We start from the raw sequence: 26,875 nt of genomic DNA, 5'->3' as shown, positions 1-26,875 counted from the left end.
CTTGTTGAGAGAGTGTGGCTCATTCTGGCAAGAGGGATGAAGACAACAGTATTAGCAGTCAATGCCTGTAACCTGCAACCTGTTGTAAAGTCTATGTTTCTATCTAAAGAGCAATTCAGTTCACTTGCTAGCAAGCCAGCCTGCAGGGAGATTACCTTGTGTTTGGAAGTGTCCCAGTTATGAACCAGCCGTGCAGGGATGAGGAAGCTGTCATCCACATGGCAGGTGCTGCAGTAATACCATCCACTGTAGCTGCACACCTTGGCTTTCCCATTGGACAAGCCTATGGAGCGCTGACAGCCTAGAGAAGAGAGAGGGGAAAAGTCTGGGTTTGTACACCATGCCAGAGGTACACACAGGATGCAGTAAGAAAAGTAACTACTCCCTCCCCATCTGAGACCCTTTTTAAAATTTATTTTTTTTACCAATGAGCCATTTCTCATTTCCTAAAAATAAAGGAACAAATATCAGTATTCTTGGACTAGTGCTCAGCAAGCATACACTAACTTGGGCATCTATGATAAAGAGTTCAGAGCCAGTCAAAGGATACTTACCACTTCTCAAGAAACAAAGGCATAAGATCAGCTTTGAGACACTGGGCATTTAAAAGCCATGGCCATCTGAAAATCATGACCTGAAGCCTAGACAGAAAACACCAGACCACAGAAGTACTGTATGCTCGCTCCAGATAGCTCCCATTTTCCCCACAACAGCATGGGCCAGCACTGGCTGCCTGGAGGAGCGCAAGTCAGCTCCTGCTGACAGCCAGAAGGGATGCTGACTTGGCAAGTAGGATTCGGCCACAGAATTAGCACAGCCAAGGCAAACCACAGTCAGACCATGAATAATAACTGTGAGCAAGTGTCACATTGAGATCAAGTAGTCCATGACTAGCAGTAGTGACACAGTTCAGTTTCCTGAAGGTTTGGGTTTTTTTCTTTACAATTGGATTACCCCGTGTCTCACAAGGTCTGAGGTCTGCCTGATACTTTTTTCACAACTGGATCCCTTGCTCTCCCCATGCCCTCTCGTGTGGAGTCCCTGAGGTAAGACAATGTAGTCAAAAGCTGCTGCTTTAGTTGGAAAGAACTAATACAGAGCTCTCCTTCACCTGACCATCTGTTTTCACAAAACACATAGAAACTCAATGTATTTGACACCTCTGTCTTTCTCTCAAGTGTGGCTAAAACGAGCCAACAGGTTCAAATAACATTGGAGTGGAGGGTTGAAGACAGACAGCACAGTCACATTAAACAACCTACTCAGGAAGCGAGGCTAAAAATGTTTGGATAAGATATAATGAGATGTCTGTGGTTGTTATTAACACCTTTTTGACACAGCACACATGACGGTATTTCTGCTTTTCCTTCAAATGCTAGTGTCCCCATATGACATTTACAGCTACAGACAATTAGCACCAGAGGCCTGCTCTGGCATGTGCTGTATGCTCAGACGGTCTCTGCTGGAGCTGATTAGTAATGCTGATTAGCAGAATCCTTGTACAGCACTTTTATGGCAAAAGTATTGGTTAAACAGCGTTTTTCAGGCAGAAGTCAACTGACTGACTGCTTTTGTCAGTATAACTGATTTTGGTTAGTGTCATTAAGTAACTTCTCCCATTGAAGGCATCTTTTTTCCCCCCAGCAGAAGCTACCCTGATTTGAGGAGAGATTGCAGTTCAACTAATCTAGGTAGAAATCAAACTCCTTCTTCTCCCCATTAGCTGATGCTACCATGTCCCCCCAGCTCTAATCAAAATAATTAGAATAACCTGACCAACGCAATCAGTTCACTTTCTCCTCTTCCATTTGGCCATTGATTCTCTGCAATAACACTATCAAGTGAATCAGTGTGGGACATGTCCTGTCACCTCTCTCTTCCCCTTCCCCTTTTTTTTTTGAAGCAGTTTCTTGAAAAAAGCAAATACATAAATTGGTCAGTTGATGAAAGAGATACTTAGGTTAATGTCTCCTCCTTTACCATTCAAAAGATCAGAGCACAAGTATAAACATATATCTGAAGTGGTATTACTGAAAATACATAATGCCAAAATGTGTTCTCATCTTAGCTAATAAACAGAAAACCAAAACATTATGACTGTAAACTATTATCATTGTAGAAATAATTTTTGTATGGTAAATATTAGCAGAACTTTTTGCAAAGCAGTATTTTTAGGGCAGAAAGAATGCAGGTATGCCTTTTACAAGAGTAAAGTCAATTCAGGTAATTCAGCAGCGTGTTACCAAAAAAATACCTATGACTGTGGCTTGGGATCAGAACTTAGGAGCCAACAACTTCATATTTCCCTCAGTGCAAAGCACACATTTTCCCACCTTTCCTTTCCTGCTCTTTTTTTAAAAAAGCAGCTTCCTGACTAATCAGTTAAAAGAGTTTCCATGCAGTCCTGCTCCACTGTGCTGTTACAGATGAAGTTAGCAGGCATGCCTGGCAGTAAGCTCAGTATCAGTGCTCCGTAGTACATATAGAGCTATTCCTTCAATTTTTACAATGCATTCATAAAGGTGAAGGTTCTGAACAGGTGACAAGACACAAAATACCAGTCCTGTTCATCTGACATGACATTCAACCGAGTAGTTGCCCTGGAAGATGCTTGCAGAAGGTACTCACACTGTTGCTATGGAGCCCATGTTTTTAAAAGCGTAACAGAGGTAAATCTTGCTCCTCTGTAAAGGAAACAGAAAAGTACACCCACTCCTCTCCTCATGGAACAAGATGAAGGTATCTATGAAAGAGTACATTCCCCTTTCCCAAGCTAAATGGGAACAAGTCCTCAGAAAGGATGTTTGTGTTAGCAATACTTCAGTACAGCACGTTCTTCTGTGCCATCCTTGCTAAAGGAAGGGAAGGGTCTGAATCTTTCTCCTCAATAGTTGCCTCTGGATGAAACAGACACTGCTAAACGACATGTAGTATTTTCTAGCTCAATGTGTTTGGACCAGCTGATGAAGTGGTAAAGCTGTGTCTGAAGTCTCCTAACTCAATGCCATTGAAACCTTTAGAAATATTCCCCACTAGCCAACACTTCTCATCTGGGGGATGAGGGTGGGGATTGGACAGGACACACTGATTTCACCTAACTGCCACTGCGCACTCCCTGCCACTCCACAGGCTACTAGTTTGCCTTAGCGCCCTAACTCCTATCCATTAGACTGCAGACAAGAATAAGCTAAACTCCAATTTGAATTGCCATCATCCTAAACTGAAACGTTTGCAGTTGAGAAGTCACCATTTTAAGGCCTAATTTCTTGCAACCTCCTACAGCCAGAAACTCATTCTAGTCCACGGAAAGTTTCCTCAGAAGAGGAATGACAAAGCACAGAAGTGCTGGGGGGGCTTCCCTCCTCCTCCCTATAGATGACTATGTCCAGCCCATAAGAACCGAAGGTCTCCAGGGTGAGGAGGGTCTCAGCAAGCAATCTTGGATGCCCTTCCCTTCAGGAAGGGTGGCTTTATAAAGAGGAGAAAGTAGAAGTTCCTACCCAAGCAGCATGCATTGCTTTCTCCCTTATCCCAGCCTTTTCTTAGCCCACATTTGCTTCCTTGTTCCTCAGAAACACCTTTTTTGTTTGGCTGTGTTTTTGTGGGGTTTTTTGTTTTTTACACAGATTATTTCTTGTTCCTCCTCTTATTCTCAAGAAAATCATATTCTGCAAAGCCACATGACAGTTGTACAGTTGGGGTATTTTAGATAAGAATGTGGCACTGGCACCTACCTTACATTTTCCTTTACCTTACAAGCTTTGCTGTTTGAAAATCACCATCCTTTCCATTCCTATCTGTTGTGGTTCATAATGATGGCTATTTCTACAATCCTTTCAAATCAAGTTATCAAAGCACTGATTTTCTTTGATGTTATGCAGTTCAAAGTGATGTAGCGTGACAAACATATTTCTGTGGCATAGACCGCTTATGCTGCTTTGTTTTTTTAAGATGGAAAAAAAAGAGCAAGAGTGAGAGAGAAAGAAGAGGAGGAAGGAATAGTCTGTGGCTTAATGCCCTTGGAAATCCCGCACCTGGACATTCTGGTACATAAACTTGCTATCATGTTTACCAGAAGCAAAGGTTCTGATTCCTGGCTTTAAACTATTGAGTACCCCCCTCCCCACCCCCAGTAAGATAGTCAGATGTAGCTGACCATCTCAGAGATCGATAACGTAACAAATAGTTTGGGGTTGGGGAAGGGACCATTTCATGTTTGCAGAGAACACTTACTTGCCCATTCCACAGGATGGGGGAAAAAAGCAGCACAACTTTCACCAAGCCCCTCTCACCTATTCCTAATGCTCACACAGAATATTATCCATATAACAGCTATACAAAGGTCTGGCAAACCCTGAGCTGAGAGCTAGGAGAATACTGCGATATCTACTATTACCCTAAATCATCCCTACCTAAAGGATGTTATAGAGCAAGCTACAGAGGGAAGAAGTGTATCTGTAGGTATACTGTTAGCAAAGTGAGGGAAGGAATAATCCCAAACCTTTCATCACAGAAAATATAACGAAACAGCCTTGGAATCAAATAAAGAAAAGAGGGGTTAGAAAAAATAGCAGCAAGAAAGTGCTGCTGGGCACAGATGAACCTCTCTCAGCAGTATGTCTGTGAGCAGAGCAGGAGTATCAACATCAAGAGGCTCATCTCCAAGTGCTAAGACTTCAGGAGGAAAGAAGTACAGGAAGATGAGGTTAAAAAGTTATAACAAGTCTCTCTCCTTGACTGAAGGTGGTGGTAAGGACAGTATGGAGGAAGAATCCAAGACACTTGAATATAATTCCTCTTCTGCAAAGTATGGACAGTATGGAGGAAGAATCCAAGACACTTGAATATAATTCCTCTTCTGCAAAGTATGACACTTCTGCCACTGTCAGGGTGTTGCATGCTCTTATGGTCAAGGAAGACACACACAACTATTCTTTTTATCCAGATACCTTTTTCTTTAATCTTTTAGCAAGAAAAGATTGGAGTAGCTCCACAGTGAAACACAGAAAGTGGAAGCCTGTCATGGTTTAAACGGGCCAGCAGCTAAAACAACCACACAGCCATTTGCTCACTCCTGCAGTGGGATGGGGGATAGAATCAAAAAGAAAATAAAAAAACGGGTAAAACTTGTGGATTAAGATAAAGACAGAAAGCCGATGCTCAGCTAGTTCCCGAGCCTCACCGCGTCCCAGCCAATCCCCCCAGTTATATACAGAGCACAGCATCATATGGTGTGGAATATCCCTTTGGCCAGTCTGGGTCAGCTGTCCTGGCTGTGTCCCCTCCCAACTCCTTGTGCACCCCCAGCCATCCCGCTGGCAGGCCACTATGAGAAGCTGAAAAGTCCTTGACTGCTTGGCAACAACTAAAACATCAGTGTGTTATCAACATTATTCTCATCCTAAATTCAAAACACAGCACTGTATCAGCTGCTAGGAAGAAAATTAACTCTATCCCTGCCAAAAACCAGGACAAAGCCCAAACCAGAATTAAGTACACAACTGTTTTCCTTATTCAATAACGTTCCTTGCTCAGTATCAGGAAAAAGCAACTCCCTTGTGATTGTGTACCATAATTAAATCTGTGACAGATTAGCTTAGAAGCTAATTCATTTAGAAACAACAGACAATATGAAGAAAAGAAAATGACCCACAGACTTCAAAAGGCTTTCAGCTTGATAAAGCTGTAAAACAGACTAAGACGACAGAGCACAGCAACAAATTTTCAGAGTGTTAGATCAGTCATACAACATGGCTCTAGCTGCTCAACACAAACAGAAAGAGGAGGTGAGAATTACTTCCGTTGCTGGCTTTGTGTTTTTGTGCATCTATTCCTATTCACTCCACCATGGGAAAACTCAAACTCATGAGGAAGACAGACTAACAATCCAGCTCAGTTCTTCCTCATGCCTACCTAGGTTTGAATTTGTATTACACTTCCTCCTTTTCCTAGTAGTACTTTTTTTCCAAAGCAATTCTCTTTCTAAAGAAATAATCAAAACTCATATACCTCCAAGTAAAGTCTCACACTTTACTCACCTTACCTACATTTTTGTGAGCTTTTTACAGACTTTAAAAAAAACCAAAAAACCACAACAAAACCTTAACAGATTAAAGGCAGAAAATTTTCCCCGTTGAAGCCACGTGGGTTTGACCCTATCCAGTTATTATTATCTAAGCAACATATAAATCCCACATTATTTATGTCAGCAATGTACAAACCCCACTTTAATTATAATCTGGATCAGTTTCTCCAGAAATAAGGCATGGTTCACTAGTCCCCAACTCCCAGACTCTTTTTTTTTTGTTTGTTTTTAAATAGACTCCAAAGGATGGACTGACCATTCTGAGCCAATGGAAACCTTGACTATTAGCTGGAGCTCAAGACTAAGCCCTAATAAACAGCCCTCCCATCTTCATTAGTGCCATTTGAAGATACAATGCATAGCCCTGTCTTTCCTGTCCGCAGAATCCCACTCAGCTAAGTTAGCCTACCCAGTCTAGGCTTGTTGGCTACAGGCTCTAGCCTGGTCTGGGGAGACAGGCCACTCCAGAGAGTGACCCATCACATCCTATCCTACTAGTCATGTCTCACAGGCACACTGCTGTAGAGCGTCTCCCCAGGGCAGAGGAGATCAATCATTCTCTAGACCCCTGGATTTTCTTCCAATCAGTGAAGACTGGATTAGCGTAGACATCTAATATTTAGACTGCTAGGGGTAGGTGAAGTAAACAACACTTTTTACATCACCCATGCTGAATACGCAGAGCTGTGACCCTCTCCAAGATGATGAACAAACAAGAAAAAAAAAAACCACTGTGGAAACAAGCCAGGTGATAGCACATATACATGCATACACAACATTCTGTATGTTTGTATTATCCTTTGTAGAAGATACCATACAAGCATGCTGCAGGTTACATAGCTAAATTCTGCCTTCCCAATAAAACTAATAGCCTGCAAATATAACACTGAAGGAAAAGAAAAAAAAAACAATGTCAAAGCGTAAGCTTGCACTTTGCATTTGTAAGTCAAGAACAAAATTTCATCAATAAATCAGGACCAAAAAATACTAGCTGTGTGTCAAACAGCTGCAACAAAACTATGCTTTTGGAAACTAGTTTATTTGCTTGGATTTCCTCACTTGAATTTCACCAGAATATCAGTTCTTTTACCTTTACTGTCAAAGACTGAGAAGAGCTGAGATGCCATTCTTCCCAGAGAACTTGCTCCAAGGGAATTATAAACAGCTATAAAGACGCACTTCACACACAGTTAAAGTTTGTGAATCCTTTAATGCATGGCCAGTTTGCATTCTTCTAGTGCACCCTTTCAACTCTTTTCTCCCCATTCCCAGAACAACACTGAGGAAGAATACCATACACCTCAAGCTAATCTGCTATTCTTTCCCCCATGCCCTTACAGGATTATTCTCTGCAATACCTGGTGCTTTGCTGAGGCTCTGAAGCGCTCCCTGACAGAAGGGAATGGGAGCTCCATAACTTATTAGCAGGATTCAGTAATTCACCAGCTCTTTAGCCAGGGATGGGAACTGAACACACTCTGGGCCAGCTCGAAGTCTGCCGACTAGGAGTAAGTAGATAATTTGAGCATAATTAATAATGGTATTCCCATTCCTACAGCTGATTACATTCATGCTTGGTTTTATATACTGACAAGGTAGACAAGAGAACGGAGCAAAGAGCAAGCCAGCCATTTGTGTGATCAGAACAAACACTGGTGCCAGCATCCTCAGCTGTGGCCAGGTCATTTAGCAAAAAGAGCCTCTACTTAAGTCTGTTTTCATTTCTGCTCTGCAGTTAGTTTTAAGACCACTTATCCCTGCACTGTTCACTCATTTACTTACATTGAAGGCTGCCTGGTTTGCTAAGTTTCATTTATTTGATACAGCAGCTATTAACATACCTTAGAAATAATCAGCTCTGTTTCTGCTTGAACACACAGCTGGTTTTGTACCTCCTTTTAACATGAGGAATAACTGTGTAGTAAGTGTGGTTATCTATTTTTTGCCAATGCTATTTGGCTGAATTTCTTCTTGGTTGCACATCACTACCACAGCACTACCTTGGGCATATGCAGTATTCAGATTTACACAGCACAGGTATGTATCGGTCTACTGACATTGCAGAAGGCCAGACTCAGAACCTGAAACCTTCCCACCACTTGGCCTGTGGTTTGTTCTATAACTTCTTCTACATTCCGCCTGATCTGATCGACATGTAATAGTTCTGCCAATAATAGACTGCTTTGACACATGACAGAAGAGAGGGGAGCCTCGCCAACACACACAAATGCCCTAGTTCCGTGGTAGTGGACCTAAAAGAGCTATTTTTCTTCTTTGACCCTCAAGGCTGCACATCTGCATGCATGCTCTGATGACAAGCAAATGCACAGAGCAGCATTAAAGAGGGGCTCCCTACGATGGCAGCTTCTGTGAAAAGATTCCCACATCTTTGCTACCTCTTCTCCTCTGTCAAATTTTTTTAAAACAGTCAGGTAGATTCAAATCTTATGGGGCAGGGGTAAAACTGTAAGCAAACAGCATTATAACATAAGCTTTGTTTTCTTAGGAAACCAAATTAACAGTCACGTCCCAAACCAGTTCAGGGGCCTGGTATAAACTGCAACTGCAGAAAAAGTGTTGTGCAGGTATAACCTGGCTCTGCCTTTCTGTGAAGGCAAGGCCTTTTTTAACAAAAACTGGCTTGACTGATTTAAAAGATGCTAACCCAACAAAAAAACGCTGTCTCTTGTAATGCAATTCATGGGGAACCTCTGGGTTCTTCAGAAAAGAATTGAGCGGGAAGGGGGGTGTTAGAATTTTCGGATCTGAAAACACTTCCTTTTGCCCAGATGTAGCTTTTTCCATCCCAACAAAGGTGAGACTTGGACATTCAGACTCCCTTTTTTTGGCAAGAGATTTATGCCAAAAGATTAATCAAGACTGGCTTCACACAATAAATGGACCAAAAAAAACCCCCAAGCAACCAAGAGTTTTTTGGAGGCAGCGGAACTAATACCTAGCACCCATGAGCCAGGAAGAAACAAGGCATAGCCAAGGACAAACACAGAGCCTACACTGACAGTAGACACATGCTCACACACAGCAGAACTGAGCTCTAACAGTAAAAGAAATAAGCACAAATATTTTATTTGTTACAGAAAAAAAAAGGGAGGGGGGAAAAGAACATATTGAAACCTTCAGAGTTGTTCATAGCGGCAGATTAGAGCGATGGGGTCACCTATCCTCATACAGACAGCACAGGCACCCTTTAAACCTGCCAGGAGGAACATGTAGATTTATCAGCCAAGACATTTGTATCAGCTGTTCCGCCTGCAGGGCTGAAGCAAAGAAATCCGTAAAACACCAGCTGAGGATTGCAAAGCACACATCAGGGTGCAGGACAGGCACTGAACCAGCCAAGTACTCAGCTAAACTGCCCTTCTGGGCAGCAGCAGGCCAACTCCAAACCAAATTCTATGAAGGGGAAAATCCCACTCTGTGAAGGTGCCAGCCATATCCCAGGAAGGTGAAGGACCTAACTTCTACCAGCTCAGACAAAGCTAATAGTTTTCACTGCCATTTCCCCTAGTCAAGCCATCTTAAAACTGGATTGAAAAGCTTACCACTGAAGAGACTGAAGATCTTACCACTGAAGATTAAACAGCTTCTGTGATCATAATTGATCACTGATAATAGGTTTAATCAACTCAAGTAAGTAAAAGAGATACCATGCGGTATCTTCTGATCTTTCTCCAAATGAGAGCTGTCACATGGCAAAGCACTGTGGACCAGTAACCTTGTGTTTTGAAACATCTAGGTCCACTGTAAATTAAGTACTCCTGGCTACACAAATTCAAGTCACCCTTGTCTGGAAACCTTCTCTCCATTCATCCCAACAAGTCAGTGGCCTTGTTTAGACATGGTGTATTTTCTAAATACTAATTTAGCCATGGACAATGGGGTTTTTTCTTAGCTGGTTTTGGCTAACAAAGAATAAGACTTTAGAAACACCACTGTTAGCAGTGGAAGTTTTACTTTTTAATCACTAGAAACAGGACCTGAAAGTCACATACAAGACTGGAAGACTATGGTCTAAGGTGAAGATACTTAAACAATAAAACCTGTACAGTGGAAAACACATTCTCAGGGGATTTTACACAGTCTCAAATACAGAGAGGGCAAAAAGCTGCTGAAGCCTTGGAACAAAGAGATCAATTAAAATGAAACCAAGCACAAAACGTATACAGCACTTAGAAAGCACAACCCTAAAAGCCCTGGACAGGTGAGAACAACTGTTATTTGGGACTAAAAATGTGACAAGAATGCTGGCAACTTTCCAAAGGACCTTCTGGTATTTTATTATTGTGCTACATTTGCTAAGACTTGTCCCCTAGTATTTTTATTTCAGCAACATGCCACAAATAGGTGCTGGGTGTGATGACAGTTCACAAAGTATTTGCTAAATTCACAGAAGGAGCACCCATGCTTTTCAACTATATGGCCTTCTGAGAAATTGAACAGTCAACATCACACCTGGCTAATTTTTTCTTTCGTTTTTTTTTAAAATCACATTTTCAGGCTTGTAAGCTATTAGGAAAATATTTCCTTTTAATTGAGGGGTAAAAAAAAAAGGGGGGGGGGGGGGATTTTACCACAGTATGGGCTAGTTTCAGACCAGTGAGGTGAGCTAGAGCAGAGGCTGCAGGAGCTGGGCATGTTGCACTGACCTGTCCCCCATCTACACACATGGTCACAGCATTACAGGCAGAATGACTCCTTGAAAGCCAACAGCTTTCCACCTGCTGCTCAATTTGACAGGGCTGCAAGGTCAGGAAATTGCCCATTTACTAACCTTGGCTTCTTTGCACCTAGTGTTCAGCTCAGTCAGCCAAGTCAGTAGAGCCCTAATAGCAGCAGTATTTATCCTTTTGGCAAGTGAGGAGACATGGTGAAAGCAAGGAGGAAGAGACAGAAGGCACCCCAGAAGAGGAGCAAGGAAAGCCACACAGACAAACAAAAGGGTGTAGAGCACATTTTGCAGAGGGCAGAAACTCCCACATCCATTAGGACTTGCTGTCTAAGCAACAAGAGTTCCTGGCAGACACAACTGACTTCACTGAAAAAAATGTTCCTTTCAATAAAAGACTGGGAGAGAAAAAAATAAAAGGTGAAAGGAAGACAGACATCAAAAGATCAGGAGCTATGCAAAAACAGGAGGCAAGGGCAGAGGCCATTCGTCTTCCCCATCTATGGAAACACGAAGGCACACGCCAAGGGAACAGCAATAGTGAAGGGCAGCTGGGGACATTTGCTCCTTACGGACCTTCAGGAGAAACGCCTGCCTTTCCCCAGGAGCCCATAGACAGCCCAACAGGGAGACAGGACAGTCACTGGAGTACTCACAACTGGCTATCACTGTCTTCAAGGTGCGGCACGTGCCAAACACGTTTTGATGCAAGTCACCTCATCCCAAATTTGTAACATGAACAGTTTGGGGATTTCTCTTGAATACAGGTGAAACAAATACATAAAAAATAACAACACACACACCCCCCCCAAAAGATCATCCTAACATGATGCATGTCTCATTTCCTACATACTAAAGAACAAATCATAAAACCTGGTATTTTCCAGCTTGGACTTGCAACCAACTTTCACTTCATATCTATTTGAAGACAAGGGGCAGGTCCCTCCGAGGTCTCACCTGAGCAGATCAACACTCACAAATGCCACTCTTGCTCAGACCCCAAACACTGCCCATGGGAACATCTTGCCCAGCAACAGGGCAAGATCAAGCCTGCAGTTATCTCAACATGCAAAGGACAGAGGAGGCTGCCAGTCCAGTGCCAGCAGTTTCTAGTTAACCCCACACCTCAAAATGTATTGCTGTTCCAAGCAAAAATATAAATAGTGCCAGCAAAGGTAAAAGGGTTTATAAAAATACGGCTTTCCACTGTTAATCAGTGGCCTATTAGTTCACTTTTGGGAAATTATGAGAAATCATGTTTTGCCCTCCACAGTAAGACAAAGAGTTAGAAATTTGGGGAAAAGCTTTGTATCTGCTGATCAAGCAAAAGAAAACTCTTTTCAAGCTGCCCTTCTGACTCCAGTGTATCAACAGTTTGCCTCCCGTGCCCCATGGCTACATCTGACACCACCGCCTTGGCTTATATCAGGAGTTGAAAAGTGCTAGTCAGCCTCCAAGATAAACTTGTCAGTAGCGAGGCACAGACATTGGAATTCTTTCCCTACCTGCTTGTGAGTGTCAGCTGTTTGTCTGGGAGCAGTCCCTTGAAAAGCTTTTACTGAGGGAGAAAAGGAAAGGGGGATGCAGAGGGCATTTCAAACAGAAAAAAATCAGGGAGGGGAACCCCACAAAGACTGCAAAGAGAAAATAATAAAAAACCCCAAAAAACTGTCCCCATCAGGTCCTCCCAACAACCTTCTTTATCAGAGGTTCATTGTCAATCAATTAGCCAAGGCAGCAGGGGTCTGTAGGAAGGGGGGTAGCTTGAGAGACAATGGTCTGCCCTGTTGTATTACTATTTAATCACTTTTCCTAAATAAATAAAGCAGCCCTGAGGTGCTGTCATGTCAAGGGAATTTATAACAAAAAACCCCTTCATTTTTCATTGGTCATTACTTTTCCTTCCCTCCCACCCCTGCAGGACTAGAGAGGGTTATTACTGTAGCCTTAAGTTCCATCTTTGTGTTGCTTGCCTTTGATTCCCACTCGGACCTTGCCACTTTCTGGCACTAATTTGTCAGGCCGAACAAAGGAGGGATTTGTACCTCCTGTAAGGTCTCAATTAGGAAAGGCTTCTGCTGTATTATGTGCCATTGGGACAGGACACAAAGACGGTAATTACAGGAATTTGCACTAAATGGCTGAAGAATTCACAGCAAAACTTTTCTTCCTCCCCCCTCCTCATCCTTTTCCAAGCTTACCCCTCCCAGCAGCCCTGGGGAAAACCGCTCTCAATGCCTGCAAGCTGTAATTACCAACAGTAGGCCCCTTAGGTTAAACAGCAGCCCATGCCGGGGAACAGCACACACTGCCTGCAGGGAGCAAGGTATAAGCAGAGCGTCTCAGCTTGCTGGTGTGCCTCCAAAGTCTCCTCAGCACAGACTTTTCTGAGCTAGACAAGTTTCCCCAGTTTCTCCTAGTTATAATTGCAATTATTAATTTCTTTGCACCATGGTGACAGCTACAAATTCCAGCCGACTCTCAAAGAACATCTCGAAGGGTCTCTGACAGATGGCAAAGGGTCCACTCCTACGTTAAGTGCTGTGCATCCCTGTGCTCAGGTAGAGGCTGGCTTCTCACAGACTCTCCACAACTTGCATTTCTCTGCACTAGAGCATTTGTTCAGTTTTGCAGACTAAAAGACCACCACATGAGCACTAGGAATGCCTCACATATCAGGAAAAGACTCCATGCAACCCTGACACACCCAGAGCACCTTATTTCTGCAGGGAATATGTGAGTGGAGATGAATCGTCCCATGTTTGGGAGAGGAAATCCACCCCCTCCCACCGAAAAGTCTGCTCCCATACTATATAATGCAAGACTAAAACCTATTTCACATTAGAGACATGCATTTTGTTGCCATCCCAGGGCCTGATCCCATTTTGACAAGGTCATTGGGAATGCTCACTTGAAACTCTCCTGGATCTCAGTCAGAGGATGAAGCAAAATTACAAAATTTTCCTCTACTGAGCTTTGAATTAAAAGAAATGAGGAGAAAAGAATAAAGTTTTAATGTTGCCTGAGACATTATCTTAAAATGAGGCTGTTAATTCTGCTGTCTTCTTGAGCTTCACAAGGCTGTCTGCTGAGTAACACACTGGGCTGGATTCATCTTTGGGATACTTATTTGACCCATTCCCAGAGTCTCCCTGCAGCTTTGACTCTCACAACTACCTTTAAAGGTAAGACATGGCCATTGTCCAATAGCGTTCTAATGTTTCAGCTCTGCTCATGAAACACAGGTGAATCCCTAAATATCCCACAGGCTTTTCTCCACATTTTACAGAGAGCAAAGAAAGGCTAACACCCTAAGGTGTTTACAGCCATAGTGAGAAGCAGGGAATGGCTGTGTGCTGCTAAAACACATACATGCTCTTCCAAGTGATTTTCTTTTCCTGCAGAAGGGGAGTGGGTGCAAACACTGCAGCTGGTTGCTTACCTGCACACTTGAAGCTCTGAACTGTGAGCCCTCTCTCTAGAGACAGCGTGGTCAGGATGCTCAGGAAGCTGGTGGTCACAGATTGGCGCTTGCTCTTTCTAAGATCATTTCCAAAGGGCCAATCTCCAGGTTTGTTCCTAAGAGTGACCTGTGGGTTCTGAGTTAAACTTCTAGTAGCATTGGCTGCTGCTCTCAGTGCCTCCATCCACTCCTGGGCCCTCTGACGGGTCTCTGCACGCAGGCGGAGGACATCTTGAGGAAAAATTACCTGAAAGCAAGAGTCACAGCCATCCTGAGTATCTGTCTGGACTGACAGGCACACATCGACATTGTAGCTCAGCAGAGGATCTTCATCAAGCCTACCCGGTTGGAATGCCATGAGATAAGACCTGTTCAAGACAAACGTAAATGCCTTCCAGTTATTCTGGACAGTTAACCTATAAAGAGTCCCTGATTTAAGAATATTTTGGTACTCTTTAGTGTTTTCAGTCAAATTCATGGACAGGAAGAGCTCCATGGGCTTCTCTAACAGTCCATTGGTTTGAGAAAGGTCACTGTTATTTTCAGGCTTTGGCACATTCTCCAGTTTCTCCTGCTGTCTCATGAAAGCAGGCACAGAAGCACGCACCGCTTCCCAGAGTTTCTGTCCCCAGTCCAAAGCCTCCCATGAGGATTCCGCCTTCAGCTGTAGCTGCGAGTTGTCTGACAGGACAGCGTCCACCACCTTGGTTTCAATACAACCCGTAACAGTGACCCTTTGAAAATGCATGAGTGGATATACGGTGGGAAGAGTCTGGTTGCCACTGCTGTCCAGGCAATACAGGTACAGTTTGTATGGGGAGAGCTCAGCACAACAGGTTTGCCAGTAGCTGTCATTGTCTCTTCTAATTTCTAAGTATCCCTTCTTCAGAATATTTGGGAACACTGGCTTGTGTTCTGGAGGAAACAAAATGAGAATGTTAACATTAATTCTGTTTAAATAATCATTCCAAATTGCTACATCATTCTGGCTTATACATCTCTCCTACCCATACATGTTATATCTGGAAGATAGCATCACAGAAATAGCCTTTACCCAGTAAGTTATAATTATCAAACCAAGCACTGACTCTACATTTGAGCCCACAAGAATATAGCACTTTTTTACCCAGAAGTACCAAAAACACTTTACAAAAAAGAGACAGGTAAACAGAGGGACAGAGAAACAAATCAATTTTCCTGAGATTATCCAGGAGAATAGTGACAGAACAACAAAACACTGCAAGTCTCCCAGAACCTAGTCCAGAAGCATATATTATCAAGCAGTCTATTGCCAATTAAAATAGATTTCAACAGTGAGAAACAAACACAAATTAAAACACCACCTTCCCCTCCTGCCCACCTCTTTCCCAGGCTCAACTTCATGCTTGCACACACAACCCCTCTACCTCCCCCTGTCCCAAGCAGCGCAGGGGGAAGGGGAACAGGAGTTTGCGGTCAGTTCATCTCTGCTGTTCCTTCTTCCTCACACCTTTCCCCTGCTCCAGTGCGGGTCCTCTCCAGGGGCTGCAGTCCTTCAGGATAAACCTGCTCCTTGCATGAGCACTTCATGGCTACAGTTTCTTCAGGAAATCTCCACCTTCTCCAGCATGGGGTTCTCACGGGCTGCAGGGAGTTTTCTGCTCCACCATGGTATCCCCAGGGGCTGTAAGGGGAATCCCTGCCCCAGCACCTGCAGCATCTCCTCCTCCTCTGACCCTGGGCTGCTCCTCACACTTTCTTCCTCACGCTGCCATGCAGCGCTTTGCCCTTTCTGAAACACACTCTGCCAGAGAGGCCCCACCTGTGGCTGAGGGGCAGAGCTGTGCCCCGCCCAGAACCCGCCAGAACTGCCCGGAACGCGCCAGAACTGCCCCGCCAGCACCTGGGCACTGCACCCGCACTTACCCAGGACACAGGGGAGAGAAAACTCTGCCCAACAATAGCAGTTTCTTACCACGTTTCAGCATGACATGAAACCAGAACATTTTGCACAGCTCCATTTACTAGAGAGGAGCTTTGCTGATTTATGAGAATCAGGCTCAGGACCAGCAGACATGACAAAAATGAAAGGTAAGAGCCTGTCAGACTCACACACACACAACTAAGTGCCACAGCAGTTCAGGTGCTTCAGAGCAAACCCCTTCACAAGCCCTGGCCCAAGGCAAAGTCAAGGGGAATTTTCTTTGTCCTGAGAAAACCAGCCCATACGCGAGTCACTCCAGGCACCGAACTGATACGAATTTGAAAGGAGTTATCTAAAGCATTTCTGAGTTTTAAAAAAAGGTTTCCATGCAAAATTTGTTCCAATCTGATTTGCACCACTTCAACCACCATTAATACGTGCAAATGTCAAATTTTCTCTTTGAGCTGGACATGTGGCTCTATGCAATTTTTGTTGGTCCCTGTATAAATTCAGTGGCATTCACCGTTACACTCTAACACTGACTTTAACACTTGGCACCCTAAAACAACCCAGCCCTGATGAACAAATTCTTGCTCCCATTTGACTTCTACTTCACCTTTCCAGTCAGGGTACCTGTGATGGGTCTTGGCTTACTAACAGCATCAGAATTAAGACACAAGGGAAGAGGTTTCTGACTCCAGTTGTCATCTCCCTTGGAGACTGCTATTCCCAATGTGGAAGCAAGGTAGGCACCTGGAAACAGCTCCTCATCCACTGCCCAGCACAATTAGGTCAAAACAAAATCAGCAACAATTGACCTTAACACAGCATCACAAATGGCAGCAATACAGGAGCTGTTTCACTCGTGGTTTCTGCCCTCAGGCTGACAACCTCAGAAAGAGGGACAGGGTAGACAGCTGGAGGCACAAAATATTTTAATCGTCTCAGCTTAACCAGTTACCACTCACGTTAACAGGCCACAATCTACCACGTTTTAGACATGATCACCTCCCAGTATACCTAGGATTTCTTCAATGCACAGCTAAGAGAACAGAAGCATCTGGGCTTGATGAAGCTTGGAAGCAAAGATGAGCCTGTATAGAAGTTATCGCATCCCCATGTATACTGGGCTTCCCAGCTCATACAGCCAGGATTGCTGGCCAAGCCCGCTCACACTGCTGGCAGCTAATGGGCGAGTCTGTCTGTCCTCCCAGGGGCACAAGGAGAGTCAGGGATGATGAGTATTTGAGAGTCTTAGTTACTGTCTGAAGGGCATTGATACCAAATGGTGAGAAAGCAGATCTTGGGCTGTAACCTACCGTCGAAAGAGACGCTCCCGTCCTTGGCTGTAGTTGGTTATGACACTTTTGTGTGTGGTCAGGAGGAGGATTAAGCATGCCAACAGTGTAAAAGCTTTGGCTAGCTCTTCAGTGAAGACCAACTTTAAGGATTTATAAGGATTAAGACAAGTTACAGTTAAACTTAATGAACGTACATGAGAATTTACTGCTTGATATACTTAATGTGAGTATGCAAACCTCATGACGGTTAAAAAATGGAGGAAGGATACTACCTCCAATCCACACTAACAAAAAGGAGGCACTAGCTCAGCTTCCCCACATCGCCCACTTACTCAGAATGGAGCCTGCATTTAACACCATGTTCAAAACACGCTACACTTCACCTACAAAGATTTCCTACATATATGACTAAGATCATAACCACAATTAAAAAATTGCTACTTTGGCACTAGGTCTGAAAAGGCAGAAAGGAAATCAATATAACTATACCTTGCTGACAAATAAGCTACTCAAGAGCATTTCAGCTAAATATGAAAACTGAAAGTCTAATCTAAAACTCAAAATGGTAGAGAAAAAGCACACTTTCATACCCCAAATGGATAGATACGCATGCACACGCAAGTTAGAAGAGAACCAATTTCGTTCACCGTACATCTCTGGCCCTGACATTCATTAGTATTTCTGCACTAACTCAAAAGCCATTAATTTCTCTGAAACCCACGCTAATCCCTTTGTAGTGCAGATAATGGGCAGCCATTCTAGAGTCATCTTCCCTTTCTATTAATCCAATCAGGGAGGCAGCGCTTCTGCAGCTCCAACTGCAATCTCTCTCACTTCCATCAAGTACAGATGACAGTTCAAGCTTCTCCATAATAAGACAACTCATAACCTTCCCCCAGCCACCCTTCCTTCATCTGCACACAGGTTTGCTTGTCTTTTGTTGAGTTAGAGAAAGGCTATCTCTCCCTGCCTTTCACAGAGGCACTCGCCTCTCCCCCCTTCACCCCACTCCTTCCCTTCAGGCTCCCATGAATTGGCTCCACTGGCTCTCACTCTAACTGGGACAGAACCAGCAGCCAACTTGATTAAAATTCAAATTACTTGTATTGTTTAGTTCAGGGCAATAGATGCTGGCAGACACAGGTTGAATCCATATGCTACACATACACACACACCTCACAACCCTCTCCTCCTTTATCTCCTTGACGTGCAGTGTGCCAGATAATACCTTTCCACTTAGAGAGCAAATGCTACCATCTCTCCATGCGCCTTCCAAACAGAAACTGCATCTCTTTTCCTCCCTACAGGGACAGGGAGAGTAAATTGAGGAAGAGTAAAAAAAGGGAAATAATCACAGTAAATGGCCCATGCCTGAGCCATTTGGAGTTATAATTTCAAGGGGAGAGGGGGAAGGAGGCAGAAGGAAATGAAGAGAGACTCAACAGCTGGGGTCAGGGCAATATCTTCCTCGGCATCTGTCCTCTCCTTTGGGAACTGCCCACTCTTCCCAGAAAGGAACCCCGCACCAAGCACACATCTACCCCTCTCCATGCTTAGGGGCAGTTGGTGCAACTATTTTCCCATCTGGCTCAGCAGGTATATCTCTTTTCAGACAAGTACATCTGATTCCACTTGGTCCTGAAATAATGGCATTGATATTTAACCACAAATTTCCAGCAGATGGCTGTCCTAGACCCAAGTCTGGCTGCTTCTCCCAATGACATCTCTTTTCAAGGGACCACTACAGCAATGAGACTTGTACCTAGATTATTAATTTATAAAAAGAAACAGCATCTCTCCCCACCAGAAGGATGTTTCTTCTTTTTCATCTTTCTTAGGCTTAAGGAAAGTAAAACCTGCTCTGAAAACACTGAACTTGCAAACTCTTAGACTTATGCATTGCTAGTGAGATTGGCTTAGCTGTTCACCAAAAAAGCTCCTCACTGAATGAGCTGCCTAATGAACCTGAACAAATTATTCTTTATATCTTTCCTTTCAGGTGTGCCATTGTATCAGAAACATTCAAAAAACTCTGCTGAAGTCTACAGGATCCCAGCTGCCCAGTCACTCCATCCAATCCTTTTTTGCTCTCCTGCAGCAAGTCAAACGTTTGTACAGTGTTTGCTGAGCAGACCATCAACACCTTGTGCATACTGACACAGTGCCTGTGCCAAGGGGGCCAGTGGAGAATGAGGTTGGATTCAGTCAACGTGCAAGACCAACCCAGAACAGGACTTAACTCTGGAAGAGACAGAAGTATAACGAGTTGAAAGAGCTGGTTACCTACCACCAGCTAAGAGATGCATAAAACAGCAGCACTTGCAAAAGAAGTGAGAATATCAGACACAGGTGGATTTGCTGCTTTTTTTTAATAAATTCACTCAATTTGGCTTTAAAAAGAAGGAAGAAAGGGTATAAAGTGACTGTCAAAGCTATGAAAACAGGGTCAGTTCACATTAGGAGAGTTAGCTGACACCACTAAGGGAATAATAGCAACTAGCCTGAAAATTCAGTTATGAAAGTCATCACAACATCACTGGAAGCAATCAGCACTGCCCAGGAGATGAAAACTCTGTTCATTAGCTCTGTTCATTTAGCTTTTTATGGGGTGTAGTAACTCTGGAGCAAAAATCTCCATAAAAAAATAACCCTCCTAACCAGAACAGTTTGCTTCACAAGCAAACTCATCAGTGATGCTTACTGTAATCCTCGTGCACTGTGAACCTATCTCCTGTATGTGAGCCCCTCCCATCGCCTTCTACCATCCCCTTTCCATCACCCTGCACCCTCCCACAGCCTCCCAGGCAAGGGAGTGGAGTAGGTGATGTTCCCCTCCACTGGAGGCAGCTGCCCAGCCTAGCCCCCTCTGCTGCCGCTGCTCTCTGCCAGCCCCCCATGGCCCTTCCAGATCAGAGGGTGCCGAAGCCCAAGGAGCAATCAGGAGTGAGCCTGCAGGGAACAAGTGCAGCACTCTTCAAATTAGGCGGGGTGTGTGTGTATGTGTGTGTGGTTAGAGGGGAAGTATCATCCAGCAGATGAGTTGAAGTGAGGTGATCCAAATTATACTGCCATTTGATCTTGGGCAAAGTGCCTCACCTCTCTTTGTCCCTACTCACCCTCCCTGTCCTTACTGTGTGGTGTATTTAAACTGTAATCTCCTGGGAGAAGGCGCTGTTTCTTGCTGGCACTTACGGACCCTGCAGTGGAGGGCATCCAACTCACATTGGATTTTAAATAACATTTTTGCCTCCTTAAATCTTGAAAGGCCCCAGACCTCTGGAGTCCAGCTACCTTTTTCTTGACTACCTTTTAATGCTGAAAATAAATTGGCCACAGGAGGGCCATTGGTTCTCCAACTGGCGTGATACCTCTGGGATTATTTCCAAGTGGTTTGAGGCTTTCTGCTCTCCAGAGAGGAAAATGCAGAAGTGTCATTTCCACACATCTGCCTCTTGGATGACAGCACCATTATCCTCTGCACAAGACCATGGATCTATAACGTTCTGCCATCCCAGTGGCAACTAACAGCCTGTTGGTCTGCCCTGGCTGTGTAGCTCTACATGCAACAAACAAAAGACAGTGCTACGGCATGTTTTTGCAAAATCACAGATGGCAATCGGGCTTCAGAAACCTCCCTGAGTAGATGGGTCAGGAGCTAGGCTTTACCTAGCCATCATGGGAGGGGAAGCATGAAGGCTGCATGTCATACCTCCAATGTCTCTGACACCTCTCAGATCTCTGGCTACCTCCACCTCTGCAGCAGCTCCCTTCCCTGCCACATCTCCCCTTTCCAGCTAGCTGTCTTTGCAGCTCCTCCCTGAGTAGAACAGTGGCAATCGATGGCACTGCTGTCTGCTGCTTTGTGACCCACCACCACAAACCTGCTCAGCACATTGATATATACCACTAAATGCTGCATGAGCCAACGTCACAGGCACAGAGCTGGTACCAAGCCACCACTTCAGCTGCTGAAGGTGAGGATATCTGGCAAACAAAGAAAACATCCTGACCTAAAGTCTGTGTTGTCACCAGAACAAGAGAAAGCAGCACTGTAAAATGACTCCTCAGAACTCAAGGGTCATTCCCAGCCCCCAACCTGTGAATCAGTGGTGTGCTGCTCACGAATACAGATGTAGATGTCTCACCTCCACAAAAACACACTAGAAAAGTATGTAATATGTACAAGAGTTATATGAAGAGGGGCACAAAACTCTCTTGAAATATCCCCTGCACAAACTCTGAGTACAGTGTCCCAAACGATGGCTAGGCTCTCAGCCAGATAAAAAGCTGGGGGGGGGGGGGGAAGTTTGTTGTTGTTTTTGAGGGTTTTTTTGTTTGTGTGTGTGCTGGGTTTTGTATTTTTTTTTAAATCAGTCAGTTGAAAGAAGGAGGTGAAATCCTGGCCTCGATCAAACACAGCAGAATTCAGGCCTGTTGGCCAGTTTTAAGGCAGTCACCTTTCTCTGGTATGCCTATTTTGCCATGCCGCAGTACTGCAAACACCCGGTAGGCTCAGCTTCCTGATGGCATACTGCCAAAACCAGTGGGGCTGGATGAGTACCTCCGTAGCTGCTTGCTGGAGAGGGGCACAAGGCATCAGCCTTCTGCAGTAAGGACAGTTTGTCAGCAGGCAGGTGCTCACTGCAGTGACAGCTCTGGACTTCCCCAAGCTCACAGGGATGGCAGGCAAACAAAACAGCTCCTTGGGAAAACTACTATAGCACCCACATTCTGGGGAGTGCCTGTGTTTGAATGAAAACATCCACATGACTATCAAAGATAACTGCTCACACATTGTGTTTTAATGATCTAAGCAAGCTTTTGCTGGATACTACAGAAGCAGCATTCTCCCTTTGTTTGCGAAGCCACATGCCTAGAAATACAAAAGCCTGTCCTGAATTTGCTTACAACTTCCGTCTTTGCTAGCTCCACTTACGGCTTGACACTGCTCCATAGCACAAACAGTGCTCACTTCTAGTACACTAGCTGTTTTGCCAGCAGGCCTAAGGAGATATTGCCCCAAAAGGCACAGCTTCTTTTCAGATCCTTTTCTTTCACAGCACATGGAAAGGATCCAGTTTCATTTTATTTGTATTATAAAAAACCAAGCAGCAGGAACAGATAAACTCATAGTAATAAACATGCTATGAAGATAAGGGAAAAAAAAAATTGTGAAGAGTTATTCTATGCAGCAACTCAGTCGGCCTAGGAGAACTGGGAGACCTCTGCAGGCTCCAAAGAGAAGTCCTTTACTGCAATGAGGACTGGCAGGAGTGGCTGAAGGCGCTCTCAGTATCTCATATGCATTCATTTAATCTGTATTAAAGCCTTGGAAAGGGATGTCTCCACAGGCTGCGGCCACTATGACTCCTTCAACCACTGCAGCAGCTTTTAGCCAACCTTAAAATACATTTTTCAGTCTCTTGCAGAGAATAATTAGAGTCCCAGATACAAATACCTGCAACATCTACTTTCTTGCTTTTGCTTTTCTCTTTTCAGCTCAGCTCAGAGTAGCAGCAAACTCTGTGGTAGGCTCTCTTTTAAACACAGAGGGAAGAAATACCATGGCTACCTTCTAAAACCTGCACAGCAGCTGAACAGAACAGGTTAAGGAAATATGTTAAAAGAGTGCATTTTCAGAGCACAGAAGTTGTTCCTCCTCAAAGAAGATACCACTGACTTCAAACATCCCATGCAGAAAGATTCTCGGAGGGCATAGAGCAAGCACTGACAAATGCCTTGCAACTTTGCAAAAAGCAATAGAAAAAGTGTGGGCTGAGCACCTTAGAGGTACTGACTACTGCTAGGCTACAGGTGAGTACTGGGAGAAGTTCTTCAGCCACTCCATTTCCTTCCCTTGCTCGGTTCATCTCCAAGATCCCAGAACTTGACCGTACTCAGTCTCTTCTGTAAAAAGCCATTTTGAAGAGACCCACGTTTCTGGCAGCACTGAGCACAGCAATGGGACTTGTTCCTGGTGTCATAGAGAAATCGAGGAACGGATGGGCTATAAGACACCTGGCACTATTGCAGATAGTATAAAAACAAGAGTTTTCTTTGTGGAAATCTGTCAATTTCTGTTTTTCTTAAGAGTGCTAATATTACTACACTTCACAAAACTGCTTTATAGATGCAAGGTCTATACAGTTATACTTCATAACCACCAACTGTTTAACATGAAATCATAACAATAAAAAGCATATCACACTCTAACACAGTTTGTTCACTTTTTCTGTATGGAGAAAAACTTTATTGCATTAATTGCATTTAAACAGTTCAAGTGCCTGCAGAGGGACTGGGAAGAGTACCACTGAACTCCACTGCTACCACTAAAGCAGCATGCCTTGGGTACACGCTGTGATGGGGTGACTGAATCCTGGACACAGCCCAGCTTAAGGAATCCCACTGTTAGATCCAGCTGTACAAAGAGCGCATTTCTTGTCTCTTCTCTTCCTCTCATGGTTATATCACGGGAGGCTTTCTATCAAGGTGCTCTGAATAAGGGTTTGAAGTCCTGCTATAGACTTGACTCTGGACACAGTAAGGTCCCTTCAGGGCTTTCAGAGGGTTGGTGCATCTCCTTCTAAGCAAAGTGGCTTTGGAAGCAACAGTGTCCCAGCAGTGCAGTTCCTAATAAAATTAGTTTGTTTGCCAGAAGGGGAAGAAAAACTTACATCATTGTTTCCATTTTTCATGTTGCTTCCTTTTATGAACAGTTGCATCACTCTGCCTTGTATTTGTGTGTAATACAGAGAGGAATATAGTTTGTTTGACCCCAGACAGAGGTGCAATGCATTAGGGTGCATCCCAACATACTCTTGCAGTTGCCTAAGCCCTGGACTGACAGAAGGGAGACCTGTTTGGCCTCAGAAGGACCAGCTGGACTGCTGGCTTGCTTCTTGCAGCCTGGGGATTCAATGGCAGCTTGAAATCACTCTCACTGAATAAGTATATGAACAAGACTTTAAATACAAAATAGCTTAGGTATTTCTTATTATAAAGAAGATAAGTAACAGAACCCCTTTCTTTTTCTGAGAGCTGCATGTGGAAATTGGGCCAAAAAGATTAAGCTTAAAACACTATCGGGGACAAATACTGACCTTTAATGGCCAGATTTTAATAGTGTTTCTGTGGGCACATAAAGGTGTTGCATGCTAAGTTAAACCCATGAGATGCCCAGGATACAGCTGACAGAAACTGAAAGCCCTGTCTCCGGGCTTCTGGGTGCATTCCTGTCCCACACCCCTTCCATGGGAAGGGCACAGAACAGAGACCTCACTCTGCAGGAAGCAATTTATCTCCCTAAACAAAAATAACAGCAGGTATACTTGCCTTTGTAAGCCAAGAGCACCCTTCTTTAGGATACAGCAACTATGTTACAATGTAACACAATAACCTACAGATTTGTGTGTGTGTGTATACATACATATATACCTACATATTATATATATTTATGTTAATATATGCGCAAATCCACAAACAAACCGTTTAGGCACCTGCTTTTCATGCTCCAAAATAGTTGACTTATCTGGAAAACCTAACCCAAAAGGCTTGTTTTAACCCTAAACAGGCTACCTATTCATAAGTGGAGCCATTCTACCATACACACATATGCACGCTTTCACAACTCTCTGATTTTTAAACTCCTTTGTTAAGTCCTGCCTTTATTTAGACTATAAAACCTTTGTGGCACTAACTGCTTTTCTTTTCCGTAAGTGCCCAGTCCACTTCTGGCATCTACAAAATAAATCATGGAGATGGAGACACTGGTTCAGTGTTTCCAAAGCCCTGAGTGCAACCTCTTCCACTGCGATGCTTGAGAAAGGAAAAAGTATCACTTGCTAAATATCACTTCGTATGGCTCACTGGAGACGCCTACCTCAATCCGATAACAAGACTTCCTGTGCCCTTTAAAATGCTGACAGAGATGCCTTAATATTGACAAGCACAAATTGCATGCTTGAGTTTTTGTTAATTGTTTATGGATTGAATAGCCAGCATTTCTTAAAGAAACAGCAGAGATCTCAGGACTCACAGTAAAGCTTTTTATGCCCTCTTTTTAATGGCTGCTCTTTAACGTTTAAGAAAACTGCCTTTGTTTGGATTTGCCATTCTCCCAATACCTTTAGCATTCAAAGTTTTTTAGTTCAGGAAAATCAGGTAAGGTAATGATGAGAAATACATAAACAAATCTTTCTTTTGTTTCCTAAGTCAAACTGAACAAAACAGAAGCAAAAAGTAAAACAAGCTTAGTTTTTCAAACCACGAAAGGAACAGAAGTCAAGATTGATTTAAAATCTGATCCTTAGACAAGCAAACAGACAGAGCTATATCAAAGACAACAGAGCCATGCTGATTTCTATCATCTTAAAAGCTACCTCACAGTTGTTTTTTGGGGGGCTTGCTTGTTTTTTTTAAACACATAGCTCCTCTTTCATGTAAATATTAAAAACAAATAGGAAAGTCCTCATATCAACAGAAACAATAAAGCATCAGCACAAACCTGTGTTTCCTTGGATGTCCTCTCCCTTGGTTAACGCCAGGTAAGAGAGCAGAGCGCAGTTATTGTCCCGACCTGGTGTAGGTGGCTGCTGCAGGGAGGTGCCCGTGAAGACCACTCCCCAGTTTACATGGCTGATATCGGAGCGTGACCTGTTGTGTCCTGGCTTGAATCTGGAGGCTTCCTCATTCTGCACCAGGATGTCGTTCACCGAGCGAGGCCTGTCTCTCCTCCGCTGGCAGATATTGAAGATGTTAAAAGCTGTGGTCTCCCCTTCCCCTGCCCAAACAAGGTTGTCAGCAGCTGTTCCCCTCTGCACCATGCGCTGGTCTTTGGCAGGGAATGCTGTCTGAGCTTTGGTTTCCAAGAGGCCATTTTTGCAGTGATCCCAGATGAGGCTACTTTTGGCTAAGGAGGCAACGTTCCTCAGATTCCTGCTCTCTGTTATCTGATCAAATACCTCGTGCCCAACCAGTTCGGGTACCTCCTGTACACCATACACCTCAGACGGCTGCACAATCTTTTCAAGCTTAGTATCAAAACTATTGAAAAAGTCTTCAGTCACTTCCAAGGCAGGGCTAATGTCATCAACTTCAAGAGCCTCCATATCCTGTGCTGCCGGTGGGCCCGAGGCGTCGCGATGCGTTCAGAAGATACCACATAAATATCTAGTGAAAGAGCTGCTTCACATCTGTTCTTGGCACACCATTAACTTAGAGATGGTGGGGCTAATACATTCACCAACCACAATCCTTAGCGGTAGGAAGGAACCAAATCAGCCTGCCTTCAGATGGGAGATTTAACATCCACTGATCAAGCAGGCTACTGTTCCTCTATGAAATAAGCTTATAGTGATGGAGAATACCTGTAAAGCAAAGTGATCATCACGTCAGTAAGGACCTTTTCTCAGATAAATATGTTTAATCGCATCAGTCC

At 43.9% G+C, this 26,875-nt stretch overlaps 1 protein-coding gene across 7 annotated transcripts in view; it reads right to left on the bottom strand.

The window, feature by feature from the left end:
- The window catches only part of PLEKHM3 (pleckstrin homology domain containing M3), a 97,399-nt gene that overhangs the window by 54,023 nt on the left and 16,501 nt on the right, over nucleotides 1–26,875 (bottom strand). For all 7 annotated transcript variants that reach the window (XM_075756366.1, XM_075756367.1, XM_075756370.1 and 4 more), the window contains 3 exons: nucleotides 25,943–26,804; nucleotides 14,215–15,150; nucleotides 156–301 (listed from right to left, as the gene is read on the bottom strand). In XM_075756366.1, the coding sequence (XP_075612481.1) occupies nucleotides 156–301; nucleotides 14,215–15,150; nucleotides 25,943–26,546 (1,686 nt within the window). In that variant the 5' untranslated portion in view covers nucleotides 26,547–26,804. The remainder of the gene's footprint in view (nucleotides 1–155; nucleotides 302–14,214; nucleotides 15,151–25,942; nucleotides 26,805–26,875) is intronic.

Source organism: Balearica regulorum, chromosome 6 (genome assembly GCF_011004875.1).
Source record: "Balearica regulorum gibbericeps isolate bBalReg1 chromosome 6, bBalReg1.pri, whole genome shotgun sequence".
In the NCBI taxonomy this organism is placed as follows: Eukaryota; Metazoa; Chordata; class Aves; order Gruiformes; family Gruidae; genus Balearica; species Balearica regulorum.
The sequence above is the reverse complement of the archived record's forward strand: the minus strand, read 5'-3'. Positions and strand labels throughout refer to the sequence as shown.